Raw genomic sequence first — 20,671 nt, forward strand, 5'->3', positions numbered from 1 at the left:
GTGAAGTAGGCCGTCACAGGAAGCACTAATACAATTTGTGTAGATGCCGCACACATTCTACGAGCACAGCAGTGGTGGTTGTGGATTGGGAGGGAGGATTTAGAGCAGGGGGCTCCAATCTTGGCCGCTTTAAGACCGGTGGACTTCAATTCCCAGAATTCCCCAGCCAGCTCTCCTCTGCTCCCACTCCGCAGAGCTGGCTGGGGAATTCTGGGAACTGAACTCCACCGGTCTTAAAGCGGCCAAGATTGGAGCCTCTGATTTAGAGTAAAATATAATCCCAGCCTGGGAGGATTGATAATACACAAGAAAGCATAACAAGAAAGCAAGGCAACAAGACAGCATTCTGAACACAAGGAATTCGGAATTAACTAGGAACAACTCTAGATCACTCTGGAGACAGGAAATTAATACGGTGGGAATGGTAGGTTGATAGTCCAAAGGGTGAAAATGATAGTCGTTAACATCATGAGCCTGAACGGTTCCTTCTGTGAAAGGGAAAGGATGGCGAGGTGTGGAAGAAAGGAAAAGGATTTTCTTGCAGGAAAGTTGCTGCCTCCAGGGATGTCTGGTGAGCGAAGCCGTTCAAAGCTCCGAGATCCTGCTGAAGTCATGCCAAAGAGGACCAGATGGGCTCCAACCGGCTTTAGGAAAGTTATTTATGAGAACTTAAAAAGGACAGGAAGCGTTTAGAGAATAAAAGTTGGAAAGGCCTGGAAACTGAAAGCAGACGTTCCTCTCGTCTTTGGCCAAAAGATACTCCTGCCAAACCAGACTCATCTGCTCAAGAACAGACCCACAAATACACACACACACACGTACACACACACACACACACACACGTACACACGTACACACACACACACACAGAGCAGCTTGCTTTTGGGGGCCTCTAGATCCATCAAGCAAGAGGGAAATCAAAAGTATGTCAGGCGTCTTGTAACTGTCGTTGCTTTGGTGTTCCTCAAGGCGATGTTCTCAAATGATGAAAGCAGGAACAAAATGTCCCAGAGTGAAATGAAATGAAACATTTTAATGAAAAGAAGGACTAGAGGTGACATGACAGCAGTCTCCCTATATCTGAGGGGCTCCTACAAAGACAAAGGGGTCAACCTATTCTCCAAAGCACCAGAAGGCAGGAGAAGAAACCATGGATGGAAACCAATCAAGGAGAGAAGCAAGCTGGAATTCAGGAGAAACTTTCTTGACAGTGAAGACCATTAGCCAGTGGAAGGGAAGTGGCCTCCAGAAGTTATGGGTGCTTCATCACTGGAGCCTTTTAAGAAGAGACTGGACAGCCATTTGTCTGAAACTGTATAGGGTCCCCTGCTTGAGTAGGGGGTTGGACTAGAAGACCTCCAAGGTCCCTTCCAGCTCTATTATTCTGTTAAAAGCCAAAGCTCAAATGGCTCAAGCAAGTTCCCCCCACCAAAATCACCAACCCATCCTCCTGACATCTCAGCAGCCCACGGCAGGGATTCCCGAGACCCCCAACCAGGAGACTCCCACAGCTGGCTCTTCATCCAGCCTCTCTCCAGCAGCATCTGGCTTCCAGACGGCCCAGGGGAGGCGCTGGGTAAGCCTCCGTGTGCTGACAGAGGGCGTATTCTTTGGGCAGCCAGACCCACCTGGGTTCCATTTAGAAGATTTACAACTTTCCACAACTATTTCTCCTCTACGGCCCAGGACCCTTCCCTCCTCGGCTGCTTTCACTCCCTCTTGGACCCAGGACAATCTGAGCAGGCCATGTTTCCTTCCTCCTGGGAAGGGAAGGGGAGGGGAGGGGCTACAGAACGGTCAAGCCTCAGCAGAACAGCTGCGTGGAGGGGGGGCTCCCAACTGACTTAGACATGGAGGCCCATGGATGCTCGAGGGTCCCAAGGGAGCATTGGAAGCAGCCCATCCTGAGCTCAGCACCCCCGGCTACCTCCCTGGATACCCAAACGGAAGAAATCAAGTACGGTACCAGTGCTTGGGGGTCACCTGGCTCAAGCTTATGACTTCGTCAAGGATTTCGTTCTTGGCTTTTTCAAACAGCTCGTTCTGGACAGAGAGAGAGAGAGAGAGAGAGAGAAGGAAGGAGGGAGGGAGAGTTACTGAACGTGGGAAGGAGGACGTTCTCTGGAGTGGAGGGATGACACAAGCCTCTCTTGGGGACTTTGGTCCTCCACTGGGGACCCTGAATCACCCCTCCCCCCACCTCTCCCCACCTCCAGGGCCTCCTTTAGGCAGCAGCAACAACAGCCCTGCCTCTCCACCCTCCTCCACCTGGCCCCTGCTCCTTTCAAGGCAGACGCCTCCATGCCTGGACTCAGCAGGAGCCTCTTCTTCTACAAGGGGTGTGTGTGTGGGTGTGTGTGTGTGGGTGTGTGTGTGTGTGTGTGTGTAACTATGCCTCCCTTCATCCCTGGTGGAAAAGGCCAAGGGCTGCAATAGCTAACTTGCCCACCCTCCAATCCCTTTTGGTGGTCCTGAGGCAGCTGGGCTCAAGATCCCCCTTCCGATTTTGGGGGAGGGAGAGGGTGATGCTCATCCCCCCCCCCAAACTTCAGACTTTCTGTGCAAGTTTGATTCATGAAGGAGAATCTTTGCAGCTCAGGGTTGAACTGAGGGCTCCTTGGTGCTCTCTGAGCTTGGTGGTTTTCTTGCAGACGTTTCATGACCCAAACTAAAAAACATCATCGGTGCTAACAAGCAGCAGTTTCCCTAACCTTACTCCTTACTAGCACGGATAATGTTACCTAGTTGGGTAATAAAACGTCTGCAAGAAACCCACCAAGCTCAGAGTGCATCAAGGGCTTCTCAAGTTTGATTAATTAATTGTGTGCTTTAATTTTGTGGTACACAACCATGAGTTGGTGGCAACTGATCAGTAAGTTTTAGCTTTGCAGAGAGGTGCCACAGGAGACAGAGGGAGCCCAGACAGCAGCCCCAGGTCTGTGACTGAGGTCAGTGCTGGAGTCCAGCAGAGCAGGCTTTTCACCCACCCCGCCCCCATGTCTGGTTCCAGAGGTTCTGCAAGATCAGATAGCAATACGATAGCCCTCAGAATTATATACCGCTTCACAGTGCTTTTACAGCCCTCTCTAAGCGGTTTACAGAGTCAGCCTATTGCCCCAACAATCTGGATCCTCATTTTACCCATTTCGGAAGGATGGAAGGCTGAGTCAACCTTGAGCCTGGTGAGATTTGCCAAATTGCAGGCAGCCGGCAGTCAGCAGACGTAGCCTGCAGTACTGCACTTTAACCACTGCGCCACCGTGGTTCATAAATAAGCCACGGCCCAGATCTCTCAAGCAGTTCTGGGGACGTCCATCAAAACTTCAAACAATCATTAAGCAACTGGATGTAAGCGAGGACTACCTGTAATTGTTGCAGTTCTACAGGTATCCAACCTTGGCCAATTTCAGACCTGTGGATTTCAAATCCCAGAATTCCCTAGCCGTACGTTTCTCAACCTTGGTCACTTTAAGCCCCGTGGACTTCAGCTTCCAGAATTCTCCAGCCAGCTGGCCACTCCTGCTCTATAGGGAAGCCACTGACAGGCTTTCACGTGGACGGATGCTGTGGCCGCTGAAGCTGTCCCGTGGCCCAGAAGACATTCAAAAGGCTCTGAGGCAGACAGGAACTCACCCGGTCCAGCTCTCGCAAGCGGGGGTAGTTGTTCTTCCACTCGGTTTCCAAATTAAAGCGGGTTGCTGGGAAAGAAGAGATTATTCCTAGCAGCGAGATCCATACCTCCATGCGTGCTTGCTCACTTTTCCAGAGTGGGCCCCTTCCACGCCCCAAAACCTCCCACGGCAGGCTCGGGCCCTCCCCTGACCTGGCCCTTCGGCTGCAGGAGATGGCTCCTCCCTCTTCAAAAACCATCCGTGTATTTATTTAGCCATTCAGGTATTCGATTTGCATTCTGGCAAATCAATAAACCCTCGGGACGCTTTAAGGCAGCCCGGTCAGAACATCCAACCCATTAAAGTATCCCTATTCAGCATCATTAAAATCAAATAATCTATTAGGAATAATAATGGGGAAATGAATAACTCCTCTAGGCTATGGGACAAAAATTGAACGTGAATATTAAATTGAAATTGAAAAGTGACTCTTCATTAGTCACCAGAGACGGGCACTTTTAATTGTGAGCAGTCCTTCCTGGCCTTGCCACAGTCCAAGAGCCACGAAGCTGACCTCTCTGTGGCCGGAGAGCCTCCCTTGGGCAGCTGCCCTGCCAGAGGGGGGGTCCAGATCTGCTCTCCTACCGCCTGGGTCAACCTGCCATCCAAGGATTCCTCTCCCACGTGCCTGCCAATGGCCCAGGAAACGGAGGGAAAGATCTCCCTCCTTCCCCGAGCCCATACTTTTGCCCTCCCAACCCTCCGGACCATGCTCACCCTGCCCTGGGGTCCCCACAGGAGGCATCTCCTGCCTTCAGTCCCCAGAGCGCTTGGTCTGGGGGGCTCACTCACTTCTCTGCTCACCCTCTGGGTCTGAGGTGCTTCCCCAACTCCACTGCAGCCCTGATAGAGCCCTAAATGAGCTCAGCCCAGCCCTGAGTGCAGATCCTGTCCATTCAAAGCGTCACCCGAGACCTCCGGAGATGTTTAGTGCCACTTTTCTGCCCCCGAGAGACACAGGAGCAAGAAGCCCGACCTGGGGGCCCCCTTCATACAGACCCCAGTCTTGCCAAGACAGCCCTCCTCAGCTTGTCCCACTGAACAAGCTGCCCCCTTACCTTTGAAAGCATCCGCCTGCTGCTCCACAGATTCACGCACCATTTTCCAAAAACAGTCGGACACCGCCAGGCTGAGGTTCCGCGTGGTCACCTGGTGGGGCTTCAGCATGGAGTTCCTGGGGAGAAGAAATGCTGAAGAAATGCACGAAGCAACGGGCACACGGTTCAAAATCAGAGCCTCCTGCCTCCTACCTTCGTTCGGTACCTTTCAGCCCATTTCTGTAGTAATCCAGGGTGGGGCAACTTTAGGCCCCGTGGACTTCAACTCCCGGAATTCCTGAGCCAGCAGTGCTTCTGGGAGTTGAAGTCCACAGGTCTTAAAGTTGGCGCAGTTGCCCCACCTCTCCTCTGTATCTATTGAGGTCATTTCTCATTTTCTGTCTTAGGACAGTAACACCCCACACAACTTTATATGATCCGCAACCACAACGAGCTTCCTTCCAAGTCACGGCCGAGGGGCGGAAGAGCGGGGCGTGCAGAAACCATCCTTGGGGCACCCCAGTCAGTCAGTCCCTGGCAAGATCTGATGGCGAGTCACTGGGTCAGATATGTACATGCAGGTAGTCCTCAATTTATGACCACAATGGAACCAAAAATGTTGCTAAGTGAGACAGTTGTTGAGTTTTATGAGCTTTCCTGTCACAGTTGTTGAGTGAACCACTGCTGTTGTCAAGTTAATAACACGGTTGTTAAATGAATCTGGCTTCCCTGTCGACTTTGCTTGTCAGAAGGTCACAAAACGGGATCATGTCACCCCCTGGGACGCTGCAACCGTCATAAATATGAGTCAGTTGTCAAATGTCTGAATTTTGATCAGGTGACCATGGGGATGCTGCAAGAGGCGTAAGTGTGAAGAACGGTCATAAGTCACTTTTTTCAGGGCCGTTGTAACTTTGAGTGGTCACTAAACGAATGGCTGTTAAGTCAGGGACTACCTGTAGTCCAGGTTTCTACCATGAGATCCGCATTTAACCAGCCTGCTGATCTGGATGTTGCAGAATATTGTCATATGCTCTGCATAAGGTACATAAAGTCTGCAGCATTTCCACAACCTCCTAAGGAAATGACCCAGTCAGAAAAGGGGATAAGATTAGCCCAGACAACCCACAGCGCCTTCTGGCAATTCCTGCCTTGATTTCAAGCTGCTCCCCCATCCATTTCCTTATCATCTCCTCCAGAATCTTCCCCAATCTCAAGGTCAGTCTGAGAACACCGTAATGCCTCCCTGGATAGTCTTTCCCCGATTGCTGAGGAAATTGCCTGGCCCTTCCCCAGTTCTCCCAGGATTACTCAAGCATGAAGTGCCATAATTTGGGTGGCCAATCAATCCGTCCCAGAGGCCAAACTTCTCGGCTTTGGAAATTTAAGCTCTGTTATGGTCTGCCAGCAGCCTGCAGAGCTGGCAGTGGAGTCTGACAGCGATGAGGCTGAGGAAGAACAGGGGCCAGTCCTGGAGGCTGGGGAAGGCCCGGATGAGGGCTCTGCGTCAGAGGCAGAGATGGGGCCAGGGCCATCGGGGAGTGAGGTGCGAGCTCCGGAGCCTCCAGAGGCTGATAGGAGTGAGGCAGAGGAACAGGAGGAGCCTGTTCCTAGTGCACGTATGAGAAGAGCTGCCAGAAGGCAGGAGCAGCTAAAGCAAAGAGGACAACTCGGGAGTAGGGCCAAGAGATGATTGGCCCCTCCCATAAGGCTTAAAACAGACCAGCAACGGCTCTTGGGCTCTTTGCCGGAAAACAACCGTTGAGAGATTTGCTTTGTGTTTAGATGTATTTCTTTCTTGTCAGCGTCTTCTGTTCCTGAACTGTTGCCAAGAAAAGCCTTTGGCAGTTTGCCTAATTATCCCAAGGCCAGAGATAAACTGAAGAATGGTGTTTTGAGAACTTTGCTTTCATTTAATTTGGAATATGCCGAGAATGAGTTAATTCTCAGCTTTTTAAATAAAACCTGTTTGTTTTTTGGAACTGTTTTGTATTTAATACTAACTACATGGGCCAACAAGCTCATTCAAGAAAGGCCTCCGTCTTGCTCCTGGCTGGAGATAACTAAAGCAAGGGGGTGGGGTGGGGGCTGCTCAGTTTCCTTCTGGCACTTTGTCCTCTTCCTGGGGCACTGATATTGCCTCTTCCTTTGATTTTAACGTGTAACAAAACCAAGAAACCCCCACAGAGGCTGAGAAGCCAGAGGGCGACTGAGAGCATCATTACGTGGAAGAGAGCAGAAGCAGGTAGAGGGAGGCTTCTGTTGTTCTTTTTCAGTTGCTAAATTGCGTCTGACTCTTTGTGGTCCTATGGACCATGGCTTGCCAGACTCCCGTCTGAGGGCCGATTGCTGCCTTCCGTGTTCTGAGGCCCTCCTCATGCTACTGCCCAGCCAACTGAGATGCTTCTCAGCCTCAACAACTCTGAAAGAGGCCTGAGTAAGTAGCTTTAGACCAGCAAGGCATGCTTTAGAAAACCAAGGGTTAGCCTACTTCAATAGTTTGGAGTTTTGGAAAAATTCCTCTTCGTAGTCTCTAATAGAGTCAATGCTTTCACTGCTGTTCCCTAGAGAGAGAGAGAACAAAGAAGAAAGCAACTGAAATCACGCCACGTGGGAAGGCAGGGCCTGTAGCTGGAGAAAGGCCAACCTTTACATTTAGCCACGTGGTCTATTTATTACCCATCTCATTTTCCCCTACTACTAATGGTATTACTATCATGGTTATTATTATTCTGTTCCTTTGCATGGACCCTGAGAGCTTCTGCACTGCGGACAAATGCCTTCTGTGTCTAATCCCATTTGGCCAAATATTGTCTTCCTTTCCTTTCCTTTCCTTTCCTTTCCTTTCCTTTCCTTTCCTTTCCTTTCCTTTCCTTTCCTTTCCTTTCCTTTCCTTTCCTTTCCTTTCCTTTCCTTTCCTTTCCTTCTTCCTTTCCCCTCCCCTTCCATTCTTTGCGTACCTTTTCCGGTAACCACTGCAAAATACCCCAGAGCCTTCATTGGGAAGAGTTTGCCTTCGATGATCTGCTGAATCTGGGAGGAGAGGAAAGCAGCAGCTCAGCCACATCAGGATGCTTGGTTAGGAGTCCTTGACTACTTTTGGGCAAAACCCTCCACCGGCATAAGGCGCCCTTTAGATCTGGGCTCAGCCCCTCCCCCCTCCCCCCCCCGCTCAGGACAGGAACCAACTCAACTTACAGCCATAACTGAGCCCAGAGATATGAACATAAATGGAGGCACTGACTTTTTTTGACATTTTTGCATTGTTAATTTTGACATTTTTGCATCATTAAGGGAATCCCTTTTCCCAAATGGATGGTTTTTTTTGCCACAAACTGGAAGTGAAAGCCAGAAACCCACAAACAACACCTCAAATTGCAATCACGTGATTGAGGGATGCTGTTAACAGTCATACAGTGAATCAGTCGTCAAGTGCCCAATATGCGATCATGTGACTGTGTGTGTGTATGTGTGTGTGTGTACCTGCCGTAATTCCAAAAATGGATCGTAAGTAGCTTTTGGAGGGGTCCAGCATAACTTTGAGTGGTCATTAAGCAAGCAGTTGTAGGTCGAGGACTACCTGTAAAGCATCCTGACCCAAGGCTCGCTGTCCATCATATTCAGGGAAGAGGGCCTTGCCACACATGCCCCTCTCCACTCCAGGTCTGCAGCCCAGGCAATGGGGCAGATGCCTCAAGTCACAGCTTGGAGCTGGGAAGGGTGAAAGTGGCCCCCAGCACAACCAGGTGGAATTTGTGATCCTCAGTTCTGCACCACACGGCCGTGTCCAAAGCGGAGGGCAAGGCTTCAGAGATGCCCCCCAGAAGCCAGTTGCATGCGCAGTCTGTTTGTCTAGAGCAGGGGTCTCCGAACTTTCCCCCTTTAAGACTTGTGGACTTCAACTCCCAGAATGCTTGGCTGGCTAGGGAATTCTAGGAGTCGAAGTCCTCAAAATCTTAAAGGGGCCAAGTTTGGAGACCCTTGCTCTATGGGCACTTTCCTATAAGCTTTCAAGTAGCACACCAACCACGAAGCCTATTTTTTCTGTAGCTTCAGAGTTCTATAGAGAATCTTCCCAGCAAACCGGACCAGAATTCCCCCCCGTTATTCCTAATGATGAGCAGGTAAGAGCTTCCCTTGGGAACACAGCATTTAAAAAAAAAGAAGAAGAAAGTATTTCTGCTTGCTGAGCAACCTCTGCTCCATGAAGGCCCCTCCCCCCCCTCACCCTGCTGGGACTGGCCACGTTCTTCTCCGCAAGATCCACTTTGGTTAAGACAAAGATGGTCCTCTTGCCCTGAGGGTCCATCTGGCTGACCAGGTCGGTGACGATGCTGCGCTCTGCATCTACGGACCCATCTGGAAAGGAAAGCAGAGAGTTGGTCCAGAAGGGAAAGAGGGGCAACGTTACTCAAGCCTGGGAGCGGCCGAACAACTGATGGAGGAGGAGGAGGATCTGCCCTGCCCTGCCCTGCCTCCTCCCCCACCCCCCCAGTGATCCCAGCCAGGAGCAAGGGGCAGCCTGGGCTGCCTCCCTAGCCGGAGCCCTGAGGGTCCCAGGCAGGCAGGGGTTCCTCTCCCACCAGCAAAAGGCTCCCTGCTTCCTCACCTTGGATGCAGAGGATGATGGCGTTGGGGTTCTGCATGTAGGCTTTGCTGATGCTGAAGATGAGGTCTTTGGTGTTTGCCGCCATCCCCGATGTCACCGTCTGGGGAAAGAGAGGTTCGTTTTCATGTATTTGATGTTTCAATCTGCAGCTTAACAGAATAACGAGAGCTGGAAGGACCTTGGAGGTCTTCTAGTCCAGCCCCTTGTTTAGGCAGGAGACTCTACACCATTTCAGACAAATGGCTGTCCAGTCTCTTCTTGAAAGCCTCCAGTGTTGGAGCTCCCACAACTTCTGGAGGGAAGTCGTTCTATTAGTGAATTGTCCTCACTGACAGGAAGTTTCTCCTTAGTTCTAGGTGGATTCTCTCCTTGATTGGTTTCCATCCGTTGCTTCTTCTCCTGCCTTCAGGGGCTTTGGAGAATAGGTTGACCTCCCTCTTCTTTCGGGCAGCCCCTCGGATATTGGAAGGCAGCTATCCTGCCTCCTCTACTCCTTCTCTAGGCTAGACATACCCAGTTCCAGCAACCGTTCTTCCTATGGTTTGGCCTCCAGTCCCCTAACCATCTTGGTTGGTCTTCTCTGCACTTTTTCCAGAGTCTCAACATCTTTTTTTATATTCTGGTGACCAGAACTGGATGCAGTATGTAATATTCCCTGGGCAGCTGCATTCAGGAGTGAACTACTCCTTCAGGATGGGGGAAGAACTGGCTTCAATTCCACCTAGCAAGACCAAAGAGGTTGGGGATTTTAAAGCCCCTGGAACTTTCCACCCCCCTCAATGGGAACAGCACTGGGGCAGAATCTGGGGCTTCCCCTGGACTCAGTTTCTGTTTGAGCTACAAACAACCAACCTTATAGCTAAAATCTCAAGAACTAAGCAAAAGGCTGGGCCTGATTTTGGCCATTTTAATTTAAAATGCACATTTCTTTAGAATTAAGAAATGTAAAATGTATTTTAAATACTGCAGCAGTGCCCCAGCCTGGAAAAGGCCCGCTGCCCTTGGTGTACGCAACACTCCCTTCCTCTAACCGTCAAACGGAAGCGAAGGGGGTGCTGGGTTGAGAGAAATGGGTCATCCCCAAATCATCCCTGGGCTTCCACCGCTGAGCGTGGACCTGAATGTGGATCGAACTCTGGCCATAACACCACTCTTGAGTTCCTTGCAAAAAACACTGTGTGTGTGTGCGCCTCTTTCATCCGGTACTAGATGGATGGCAGCACCCCCATTTTGCAGCCAGAGTGCAGCTAGCATTCGCTGATGTGCAGCGACAGTCTGTCGTGAACTATGAAGAAGAGGGATGAAGGGAGGAATGTTTGGGAAGTTGAAAGTAAGTGCTGGGCCTTTTTGAGAAGCTGCTTCAAGGTCGCCCAGCTGGAAGGAGGGAGTGGCATAGCAGAGCACGCTTCAACTGACCATTAAGAAAACAGCTTGGAAGATAATAATTGGTTACCTTGGGGTGGGAAATGAAAGACAAGAAAGGAGGAAAAAGTATAACGTAGGGATTTGGGCAGGCGAATCTCAGTTCTGGCTCTGCACGACTGCAATTATGTCCCAAAGGTCTTTTTTCAAGAGGCAACTTTTTTCCTTGAAGACATTTTGCTTCTCATCCAAGAAGCTTTTTCAGCTCTGACTGGATGGAGGGGAATGGAAGGATTTACATGAAAACGTCTTTAAGGAAAAACAAAGGAAGTCCAGTTGCCTCTTGAAAAAACACCTCTGGGACAACCGTGACCTGGATGACTTAGACTCTCCATAGACTTCCTACTTAGAGGTTTAAGTTTGTGGCAGGTCTGACACAGGGAAGTGAGGCTGATGGAATGATGACTCAAGCCACCGTCTCCTTGGCCCCAGCGCTGCAGCAATGCCCTCCGCCCTCCCCCTCCAGCACAGGACACTTACACTGATGACGCCGGGCAAATCGACCAGCACCATCCTCTGCAAGCCAGGACCCTTGACGCTGAGCGAGATGGTCTGCAAGGGAGACAGGGCAGCTTGAGAGAGAGAAAGGCGGGGGGGGGGGAGGGGGAACCAGCCCAGGGCATTTCTGGAAGTGGGAAGGGGCTCGAGGGCCGGAGGGGGCCAGGCCTCACCTCTGAGCTGACGGTGCAGCCGCTGCCCACGCTCTTCTTCATCCGGATCTCGATCTCGTGCCGCAAGGCCGCTAGCTGTTTCAGCGGAAGCAGAAAAGGGCAGAGTCAGAGGGAGGGAGGGGCTGGAGGAATGGGAAGGGGGCTGAGGGGCACAGGGTCTGGCCCTGGGAAAGGCGGTGAGGGCATGGCAACCAAGAAGAGAGCAATCAGGCTACGGGTAGTCCTCGGCTCACGACCCTGCATTTAATGACCACTGGAAGTTATGACAGCGCTGAAAAAAGTGACTTATGACCAGTCCTTGCACTTAGGACTGTCACAGGGCTCACATGATCAAAATTCAGGCACTTGGCAACCGGCATGTGCAATGTCAAATGTGATGGCCATCTGCAACCTTCCCAGTGCAGGAAGCCAGATTCGCTTAACAACTGTGAGAGTCCCTTAATCCCAGTGGCAAAAGCGAACATAAAATTGGGTGTGATTTGTTTAACGACCGTTTGGCTTAGCTATGGAAGTTCCGGTCCCTGCTGAGATTGTAAATTGAGGACTGCCTGTACAGAGAGGAGAGGCATCCAGAGTGCAGAGCCGTCTAGAGGGCCTCTATCAGGCGCCTCCCTGAAATGACCCTGGACCAGCCCATTTCCTTAGCAACTGTGCCAACTGCTTCTGTCCCACAGAAGCTTCCTGTGCAGAGGCTGTTTGGCAACAGATCAGTTTAACTGGCCCTCCGTGTGTGGAGCTGATCTTTGGTGCCTGACACCAGGCCACGGTCTGAATTCACGCGGAAAAGTTCTGCGATTCTGTCCTATCCTCCCCTTCTCAACAACCTTCTCCCAAGAAGGGGAACTGGGAGATACAGCTAGAATTCCCTAGAAGCGCCAGGTGCTCCAAGCACCTAGAAGGGAGGGGCACCACAGCCTCTTTCAGCAACACAGACATCGCTCCTCCCTTAAGGAAGCCTTCGGCCAGGGCCCATTTTGTGACACTGACTGACTGACTGACTGACATGTCTTGCAACCCCTGGCAGATCATTCACCCTGTGGGCTGTGGGGGATGATTTCAGGAAAAAACCAAAGCACAAACCCTCTGGCAGCGTTCTGCTCCTTGAAACTTACATCTTCCTCCTTGTTCAAATCGAACTCGCGAGAACTGTCCTTGAATACGGCCACGTGGTGGGGACCTTCGCTGAGGGTGACCTGAGGTCCAAAATGGATTCAAACAAGGGGAAGCGTTAAGCATCTGAGCGGATCTCCCTGGATCAGGCTCTCCTTCTTCTGGAAAGCTCGCGGTTTGGGGAGTGTAGCGTTCCTACCTTGACAGGTGAGCGTGTCATCATTTCTCCTGAGCCCCGAGGGAAGATCCGAGCTTGAGCGATCATTTCCAGCACGCTGGTTTTGCCAGCACTCTGATCTCCCACCACAACCACCTGGAAGGCAAATGCTGGTGTCAGCTTTGGAAGCCAGGTTAGGCCAGAAGCTTCCATGCTGCCACCTTCTCACGTGTGGGAAAGTAGGAGGGGGGATTTAGTAGAGGGGTTGTCTTTAGACATAACAGCATTCTTCCTGTCGGTCAAGGTCAGGCCGATCCTGCCTCTGGAGGAGGAGAGGTGGGAGTAGTGTCTGGAGACGGGACGGATGGTGATTGGAGCATGTGATCGTCTGAGGAGTGAGGGGATGATTTGGGGGGTTTTGATTTACTGAGGGAAAACCCGGACCTCTCAGATTCGGATTTTCCCAGATGTGCCAGTTTACCTATTCTAGTAAGTAGAACTTTGAATAATGCTTGCTTCAGAGTTTTTACTTGGAGTTGGGGGGTTTTCTGGAATCCTGACAGCTGGGTTTTTCAAAGAAACAAAAGGATTTCACCTGAGTTGGGACGAATGGTGTTTTTATCCATGGCTCCAGAATCCTGCTTCTATACGAGGCAGCTTTGGAAAACCAAGCTTTTCCAAAGTTCCACTAGAGATGATCCAATGACATCAAGATAAATTCCATCTAGATATAGTCTATTTGGGATGCCCCCAAAGCAGCCAGTTATTGCCTACTACCCTAACAATTGGGGAAACTCAGTAGACACTCAGTGTTGAATGACATATGTCTATATGTCTAGGTGTTTCTGACAAGAATGAAGAGGCTCATCTCCGACTTACCCGAGGCAAGTGGTCATGGGTATTGTAGCTAGCATCGTAGTCTGACAGAGTATCCAGGACTTCGGAGTACATGTCAATCAAAGATTTCTAGGGAAGAAACAATGAAGTGAGTGATGCCGAAGCCCAGGGAAGAAGGGAGGGTCCCACTCTCACGGTCTAATCTCTTGTCACAATTATAGACAGACACACAGAGAGCCACTGCAGTGCAGCACACCAGTTGAGGGACAGGAGCGGGAAGGTTCCCACCCAGTCAAGCAGGCAGGCAGGCAGGGATGTTGTGGACCCCGTCAGCCGAAGGACTCTGACTGGTGGGGGTCTAGGCGGAGGGGCTTCCCTGCCACTGCCACCCATGGGAGGGGGGTGTTTTTAACAAAGAAATAACGCGGGAGGAGGGGAGGCCTACTCTGCATCCCTTACCTTCACCTTTCTCTGATGAATGCCTTTCTCGTCCTTCTGCAGGACTACCTTCCTCAGCTCTTTGTTCTCTTTCTCTAGACGCTCAAGCATCCGTTGGTATTTCAGCTGCCAAGAGACCCAAGTGGGGAACGTTAAAGACTGAGAGGGAAGCACAGGAGACAAGGAGGCAGGGAGATGAAACAGGCTGCTGCTCTCTCTTACCCAGCCCTATGATGAACAATAATGTAGCAAGAAAAATAGAATAACAGTGTTGGAAGGGATCTTGGGAGATTGTCTAGTCCAACCCCCTGCTCAAGGAGGAGACCCTATATCAGGTCAGACATATGGCTGGCCAGTCTCTTCAATAAAACTGCCAGCGATGGGGCACCCACAACTTCTGGAGGCAAGTCGTTCCACTGATTAATTGTTCTAGCTGCCAGGAAATTTCTCCTTAGTTCTAGGTTGGGTCTCTCCTTGATTACTTTCCATCCGTTGCTTCTTGTCCAAACGATCTCGGATTCCTTCAAAACATTGTGTTTCGCTTCCCAGGAAAGGTAAAGTAGTTATTCAATAATGGTACTTTTAAGAGGTGGTTGGGGTCACCCTCAACCCTATCCGGGTCTTTCCCCAGAAATGTTCATCTTCTGCAAGGGAAGATTAACCAGGGCGGCTCACTGGGATGGAAAACTCAGGTGGCTTCATGGTTAGAAAGTGGCCCTCACCTGGATGGGCAGCCTGGAGCTCCCCTGTCCCCAAGGGCTGGTGGTGGTGTCACATGGCTGTCAAAAACACACTTCTAAGAAGGCAAAGTCACTGGCAACGCAGACAGCCTCCACAACTAAAAAGGAAGCCACTCACATAAATATTTAGGACAGAGGTATCTAACCATGACAACTTTAAGACTGGTGGACTTCAGCTCCCAGAATTAAGTCCACCTGTCTTAACATTGCCAAGCTTGGATACCAACGGTTTAGGATTCGTTTTGTTTTTTAGAGAGACTGACAAAAATATCCCAATGAGGGTTAGGGTTATTGAGAAATATTTAAAAATGAATCTGATTGTATTTTTAAATGGCATTTTCCTCCCCTCCACAAATTTCAATGGCAAAATAAAATGCAGAGGGTTAGAACTGAAGAGATTTCAAAAATATCCTAGAAGAGTTTCTGTCAGGTCTAAAAAACCAAGAACGACGTGTGAAGTTCCTTCTGAGTAGTTCCTTTATTTCCATTTGCCTACAGACAGAATCTTGCTGGACTAAAGCAACCATCTGCAATGACCAGAGACATCCTCTGTGAATTGCTAGGGAAGGTATGTCGTCCTCAGCCTCTTCCTGCCCAACAGACACTTCAAGATCTGCTGCCCCTTTTTTTCTACTGGGAGGGAGACCCTCCTGGAACCATCCCAAACTAAAGTCTACCAGCTTTCAACAGCTGGACAAAGGTGCTAAATGATAACGTTTATTGTTGTAATTGAGTTGGGAAGTAAGAATACTCAATGCACCAAACAAGCATCGGGGACCCACATCTGGATCTCTGGCTTCATGCATCACAAAGTTCCCTTACCTGCGTCCGTAGTAATTCTTCCTGGAGCTGATCGACCTTTTCTTTATCAGAAACCTGCAACAGCAAAAGGACACAGAACGCACGGTGGGCATTTCAGATGTTACCTACGTCTATATCGTGGGATAAAAATTCATTTAGCCTTTTTATTGTTTTAATCTTTGTTAGATTGACGAGTCCCGTAGGAGTGGATGGCTATACAAGCTGAAATTATAAATAATAATTAAAAAAATCCAGATGCAAGAGATCATAAGCTTTAAGAGTCATTGTTTTACAAGAACAATTTGGTCAAATGGGGCAGCTTGGACTTGAAAGGAGACTCAATTCTTAACAGCATTTTGCTATAATGGCTGCTACACTGACTCAGGTGCCTCATTTCTAAAAGCAGCTGTAGATTTATTAGCAGTGCACTTGAGAAAGCTACTAAGCTTGGGAACCGTGTTTTTCTAAATGAAAAGACATTTTAAGTATGCACTAATAATATGGCTAATTTCTCTAATTCCATCCATCCCTGCTCAAAAAAATAAATAAATCTGCTGAGCTATTAATAAAGAGGTTTTTAAAAATGATACTCACTAGGCTTTGGTTTTACAATTTGGGGAAAATATTTGCTTTATATTCATTAATCTCTCTTCCATGTATTTCACATCACTGGTTGTCCTTCAAAAAGTCTCAACTAGGCACAGCTCCAGCGGGTGTTAGCAGGAGCTATTCTAATGTTCAAAATAACAAGTGGTCTAAACTTAAGAGGAAAAAAATTGGTCTTTCTTTCTTTATACTGTGCACCAAAATGGTGTTCTGTCACTCCTCTGTGCACAGAGCTTGCAGCCATTCAACAGGGAGAGCCTCTCCGCCCGAATGCTTTCAACTGACATCAGCCCAAAAGCAGCCCTGGGCAGCAGCTGCCAGAGGAGTGGTGGCCCAGGAGCTAGGAGGGGGCGTTGGGTGAAGGACACAGTTAAAGCAATAAACCTGGTCTGTTCTCATCTGAGCCTCTCTTACGCTCCAAAGTGATGGGCAGATTTTCCAGCATGGCTGAGAAGCACCCGGAATAATGCTGTGCAAAAGATTTATGCTTTCTGCGCTTCCTGCTTCTCCAGAACAATCATTGAACTATTGGCCAATTATAGTGCCTTCTTTTTTGCTTTATGAACAATTGGCCACGTGCAAGAAATCAGAAAAAAAGCATCTCCTTTATTTAAATATGTGACTAGAGATGTTCTGTTTTGTCAAGCGAGAGCACCTTGGTCTAAGACAGGAGTGTCCAACCTTGGCAGCTCTTAAGACTTGGGGAGTTCAACTCCCAGAATCCCCCATGCCTGCCGTCAGCACATGAACGATCCTTTGTCAGCTGGATGCTCAGAACTGAACTTTAATGGATGGCCACCTCCAGTGATGGAGCACCCACAACCTCTGGAGGCAAGTCGTTGCATGGCTGGCTGGGCAATTCTGGGAGTTGGAAGTTCACAAAGTTGCCAAGGTTGGACACTCCTTGGCCTAAGATGTGGCAGCCAGATGCAAAAGACCCTGAAAACAGACCAGGAGGAGTTTGCAACAGCCTTTCTCCCTTGCAGCTGGGATTGTCAGCGAGGCCACAGACACCATCCACACAGGGGCCACACTTTGGTCTAATCCACTCTTAGCATCATCTCTGTGGTGGCCATCCATTAAAGTTCAGTTCTGAGCATCGTGCTGACAAACAAAGGACGATTTCACGTGCTGATGGACTGGAAGGAGAGTCCGACGAAAAAGGCTCCATGCAACTTAGCCCAGGGGAAAGATGGCAGCCCTCTTCAAGTATCTGAGCAGCTCATCATCTGCCTCTACAGCGGGAGGACGGGAGCCAAGGGGCTGGAAGACTTCTCCTCACGGACCGCACTGTTCAGCAACGGTCCAGGCTGCCAGAGGAAGCAGGGCTGCTGAAGCAAAGCCACCACTGGGTGATGCCCTGAATGGAGCGGATCGAATCTTAGGACTATGAAAGCCCTCTCCAGTTGAAGGAGTCTAACTCTGCTTCTTCTCCACAAGGGAAAGAAAGCAGAGTGGACCGAAGCAGCTGACAGCCTTTGACCCTTTCCTAGAGCAGGGAACAGGTGGGATGGCTGAAGAAAAATGAGATGGTTTTGCCTGTGGGGTAATCCCTTTCTCCACAAGAAAAGGAGATCTCTGGGCTATAATAAAATCCAAGGTAATGGTGACCATGGCCTGTATGTGGAATAGAAGATCCTGTTAGACCCTGTTCCTTGGCTCACCAAAAGCAGATTCAAGCAATAATCACCATCCAGGACTAAAGTACAAATTAAAAAAACCATCAAGCTTAGCTCCAGTGACTGTGCAGCCATTAAAAGCACTGGAAGAGTTAAACATTAAAAAGAGTTTTCATCATTTGCCCAGGTGGATGACCAGATCTTTCCAGGGGGAAAGTGCCCCACCGTCTCCTCCAGGTGAGCCTTGCAGCCCTTCTGTGCTGCCTCTCTGACTGGCTCAACAGTCTTGATGGTGAGGGTGCAGGCTGGGCTCCAACAGGGGGTCTTGGAGTCCATTTGAGACCCAGAACATTTTGGGTCACAACCTCCCTTGGGACCTCCCTCTCCAGCTGTCTGTCCTCAGCTCCGAGCTCCCTCTGCCGTTCCCACCCCGAGTCCCCTCATCTTGTGGAAGAACCTTTCAAATCCAGAGGCTCTCTCATGAAATGGGCAGGATCTGAAGTCCAGGGGTGACCTCCAAAAGGAGCTTTACCTTCTCACTGCTGATCTCCAGTGAACCCAGCCAGACAAGAGGCCACCAACACGTGACAAAGACCAAGAGGTCTTTGTCCCCCATCAGCATCCAAGGGTCTCCAAAAGTTTATCAAAAAAGCGAGGAGGAGCCAGTGGGAATTTCCCCAGGGAAATTAATGCCCCTTTTGTGAGAATTAAACAGGCAGGAATCCACGTGCTGGAAAGACGACCCCGGGATGAACCAACGGATCTCGAGAGCAGAAAGCCCAGCCACCAGAGCTCAAGCACTGCCAAGGGTCTGATTGGGTGAAAGCGAGGGGGTAGGCGGGTGGGGAGGAGAGCAGGAGCCCCCCCACAAGGCCTGCCTGGTCTATCTGAGAGCCGTCACCTTGCGCTTCTGCTGGGAGGAGGAGGAGGAGGAGGAGGAGGAGCCTGGCCCAAATTGGTCAGCGGCCCTGCGGACATCCTCTTCGTGCTGCTGGATTTGCTGCTGCAAGAGAATGAGCTCGCCCAGGAGACCCTGCCGCACACGGGGGTGAAGAGGGGGAGGAGGAGAAAAAAATGGAGGTGAGGGGGGCAATGATGTTAAACCAAAAGGTGCAACACAAAGACAGGGTAGCACACACACACACACACACACACACACGCACACGCACACCAGAACCGGCGGTGGCGGAGCTGAACGTAAAAGGATGGAAGAAAGGAGCCTCCTTCTAGGGACGGTCAGGAGAGGCCGAGCGCATTCAGGGTTTTCCCCGAGGAAAACGGGGAACCTCTGAGGAGTCCAAGTATGAAATTCCTCTGCAGAATGTTTGGGACTGTCCAGACAATCACAGCTTGTGTTGAAAACTTGCAGGAGAAAGAATCCAATCATGACTCTCTCCCCATCATGCCACAGATGTACAACATAACACCTGCACAACCGACACAATCTCTGCCAATACGGGCAGCTTTCAGTTGTTGGGAGTGTCCTTTTTTAACCACGTGACTGGGAAGGCCACGTTCGCACCGATGCTCCCAGGAGCACAAAGCAGCCGCAGCCCCCGGTGAGGTTTGGATGCCCCTCTTCGGAGGAGATGAGCCACTGATAAATGAACTCCATCCATCCTTGGTGCTCTCAAAAAAACGTTCTGCACCAGAGACGGCCTTTGATGAGCATCCTTGTGAGTCCAAGGCAGATAAAACCTTCTTCATTGGGAGAGGTGGGGTTAATTGGGGGGGGGCAGGAAGGCCTCCCTTCCCCCAGACAGAAGCCTCCCCACACACTTGCAGGGCGGCAACAGAAAGGGGTCTGGCACCACCGGCCTCAAAGGCTACTTTTCTCCAGGAAGGCAGCCTTGTCGGCTTCTGCCTGTCCAGGATAGATAGGGAGACCCCTCCCTTCCTTTAAAATTTCAACCAGGGGGCACTGCTCCAAGGGGGCAGGGGAGAAGGAGGGATGGTCTCACTGCAGTGGAACCACCCTTGTCAAAAGCTAAGCCTCTTTCCACTGAGTCCCCCTCCCTCCCACCAGGAAGTTTATGTTTATGGAAATGTAGCTCCAGATGGTCTCTCAGTCCAGTCCTGCTTATTTTTTGGGGGGGTCTGCAACATACAGTACCCCCAGTGGCTGAATGTTCTCAAATCAGATCCGAGCACAGCGTACAGCATGACAAGTACAGACCCCTAGAACTGAGGTGGCCTCCCTTGTGGGGCTTCCTTCCTGGTTCATCCCCTTCCCCTACAGCGTCCAAAGATCCTTGCGCCCCCTCTGCTGCTGCTCCCGGGCAGGACACCCCAGGCCCCGCTGCCACGAAGAAAAGACGCACAGCGCAACACACAGACAAAGCACAGACACAGATGAAGGGCTGCTTCACCCCTGTGCGAGGCTCCCACCCCCGCTTCCTCTTCTGCTGATGGAATTGGGGCCTTCTTTGGTTCTGGGAGGCTGAGGGGGGGGCAGCACAAGGGAACCTTAACCTTTCTGCCCCCTTTAAGGGTCTCCTCAAGAGAACACCAGCCCTGCACAGGGTTCTGCTTTGGTCCTGCTGAAAGAGAACAAGCGGCCCCCAACCCAGCTCAGAGAGCACCAAGGACCCCTCCTTTCAACCCCGAGCTACGAAGATTCTCCTTCCTCAGAACTGCAGAATAGTTGGATGCGACATCGTGCACTATCTCCGGAAGGACTGTGAAATCATGGACGGTGAGATTTCCTCCTGCAACTGAAAGCAGGAGAAGTGGCATCCCCTTCCCCAGTTTTATCTCCCAGCACCAACCCTGGGAAGTAGCTTCGGCTGACAGAGGCCCCCTCTCCCTTCTGCCAATTACGCAGGAAGCTGCCGTGGGGAAGCCAAGCCAGAAGGGAGGAGGGTGGTCCAGTAGTTCAGCTTGGGGGGGGGCAGGGGCTCCCAGTTTACTCCATAGAATCTTGGGGTGGCCACCTTCTGCCAGCAACCCTGGG

The 20,671-nt window shown here is 50.5% G+C and overlaps 1 protein-coding gene across 4 annotated transcripts in view; it reads right to left on the reverse strand.

Annotated features, from left to right (window-relative positions):
- OPA1 (OPA1 mitochondrial dynamin like GTPase) overlaps nt 1–20,671 on the reverse strand; it is a 59,353-nt gene that overhangs the window by 17,940 nt on the left and 20,742 nt on the right. For 2 of the 4 annotated variants that reach the window (XM_034424556.3, XM_060694430.2), the window contains 15 exons: nt 18,620–18,751; nt 15,515–15,568; nt 13,974–14,078; nt 13,557–13,643; nt 12,720–12,833; nt 12,523–12,603; nt 11,411–11,485; nt 11,220–11,291; nt 9,318–9,417; nt 8,937–9,067; nt 7,669–7,741; nt 7,200–7,272; nt 4,730–4,845; nt 3,634–3,698; nt 1,967–2,043 (listed from right to left, as the gene is read on the reverse strand). In XM_034424556.3, coding sequence (XP_034280447.2) covers nt 1,967–2,043; nt 3,634–3,698; nt 4,730–4,845; nt 7,200–7,272; nt 7,669–7,741; nt 8,937–9,067; nt 9,318–9,417; nt 11,220–11,291; nt 11,411–11,485; nt 12,523–12,603; nt 12,720–12,833; nt 13,557–13,643; nt 13,974–14,078; nt 15,515–15,568; nt 18,620–18,751 — 1,355 coding nt within the window. The remainder of the gene's footprint in view (nt 1–1,966; nt 2,044–3,633; nt 3,699–4,729; nt 4,846–7,199; nt 7,273–7,668; nt 7,742–8,936; nt 9,068–9,317; nt 9,418–11,219; nt 11,292–11,410; nt 11,486–12,522; nt 12,604–12,719; nt 12,834–13,556; nt 13,644–13,973; nt 14,079–15,514; nt 15,569–18,619; nt 18,752–20,671) is intronic. The other 2 variants (XM_060694432.2, XM_060694431.2) reach the window with 1 other exon arrangement.

The sequence above is a fragment of the Pantherophis guttatus genome, chromosome 6 (assembly GCF_059756535.1).
Source record: "Pantherophis guttatus breed Tessera chromosome 6, ASM5975653v1, whole genome shotgun sequence".
NCBI lineage: Eukaryota > Metazoa > Chordata > Lepidosauria > Squamata > Colubridae > Pantherophis > Pantherophis guttatus.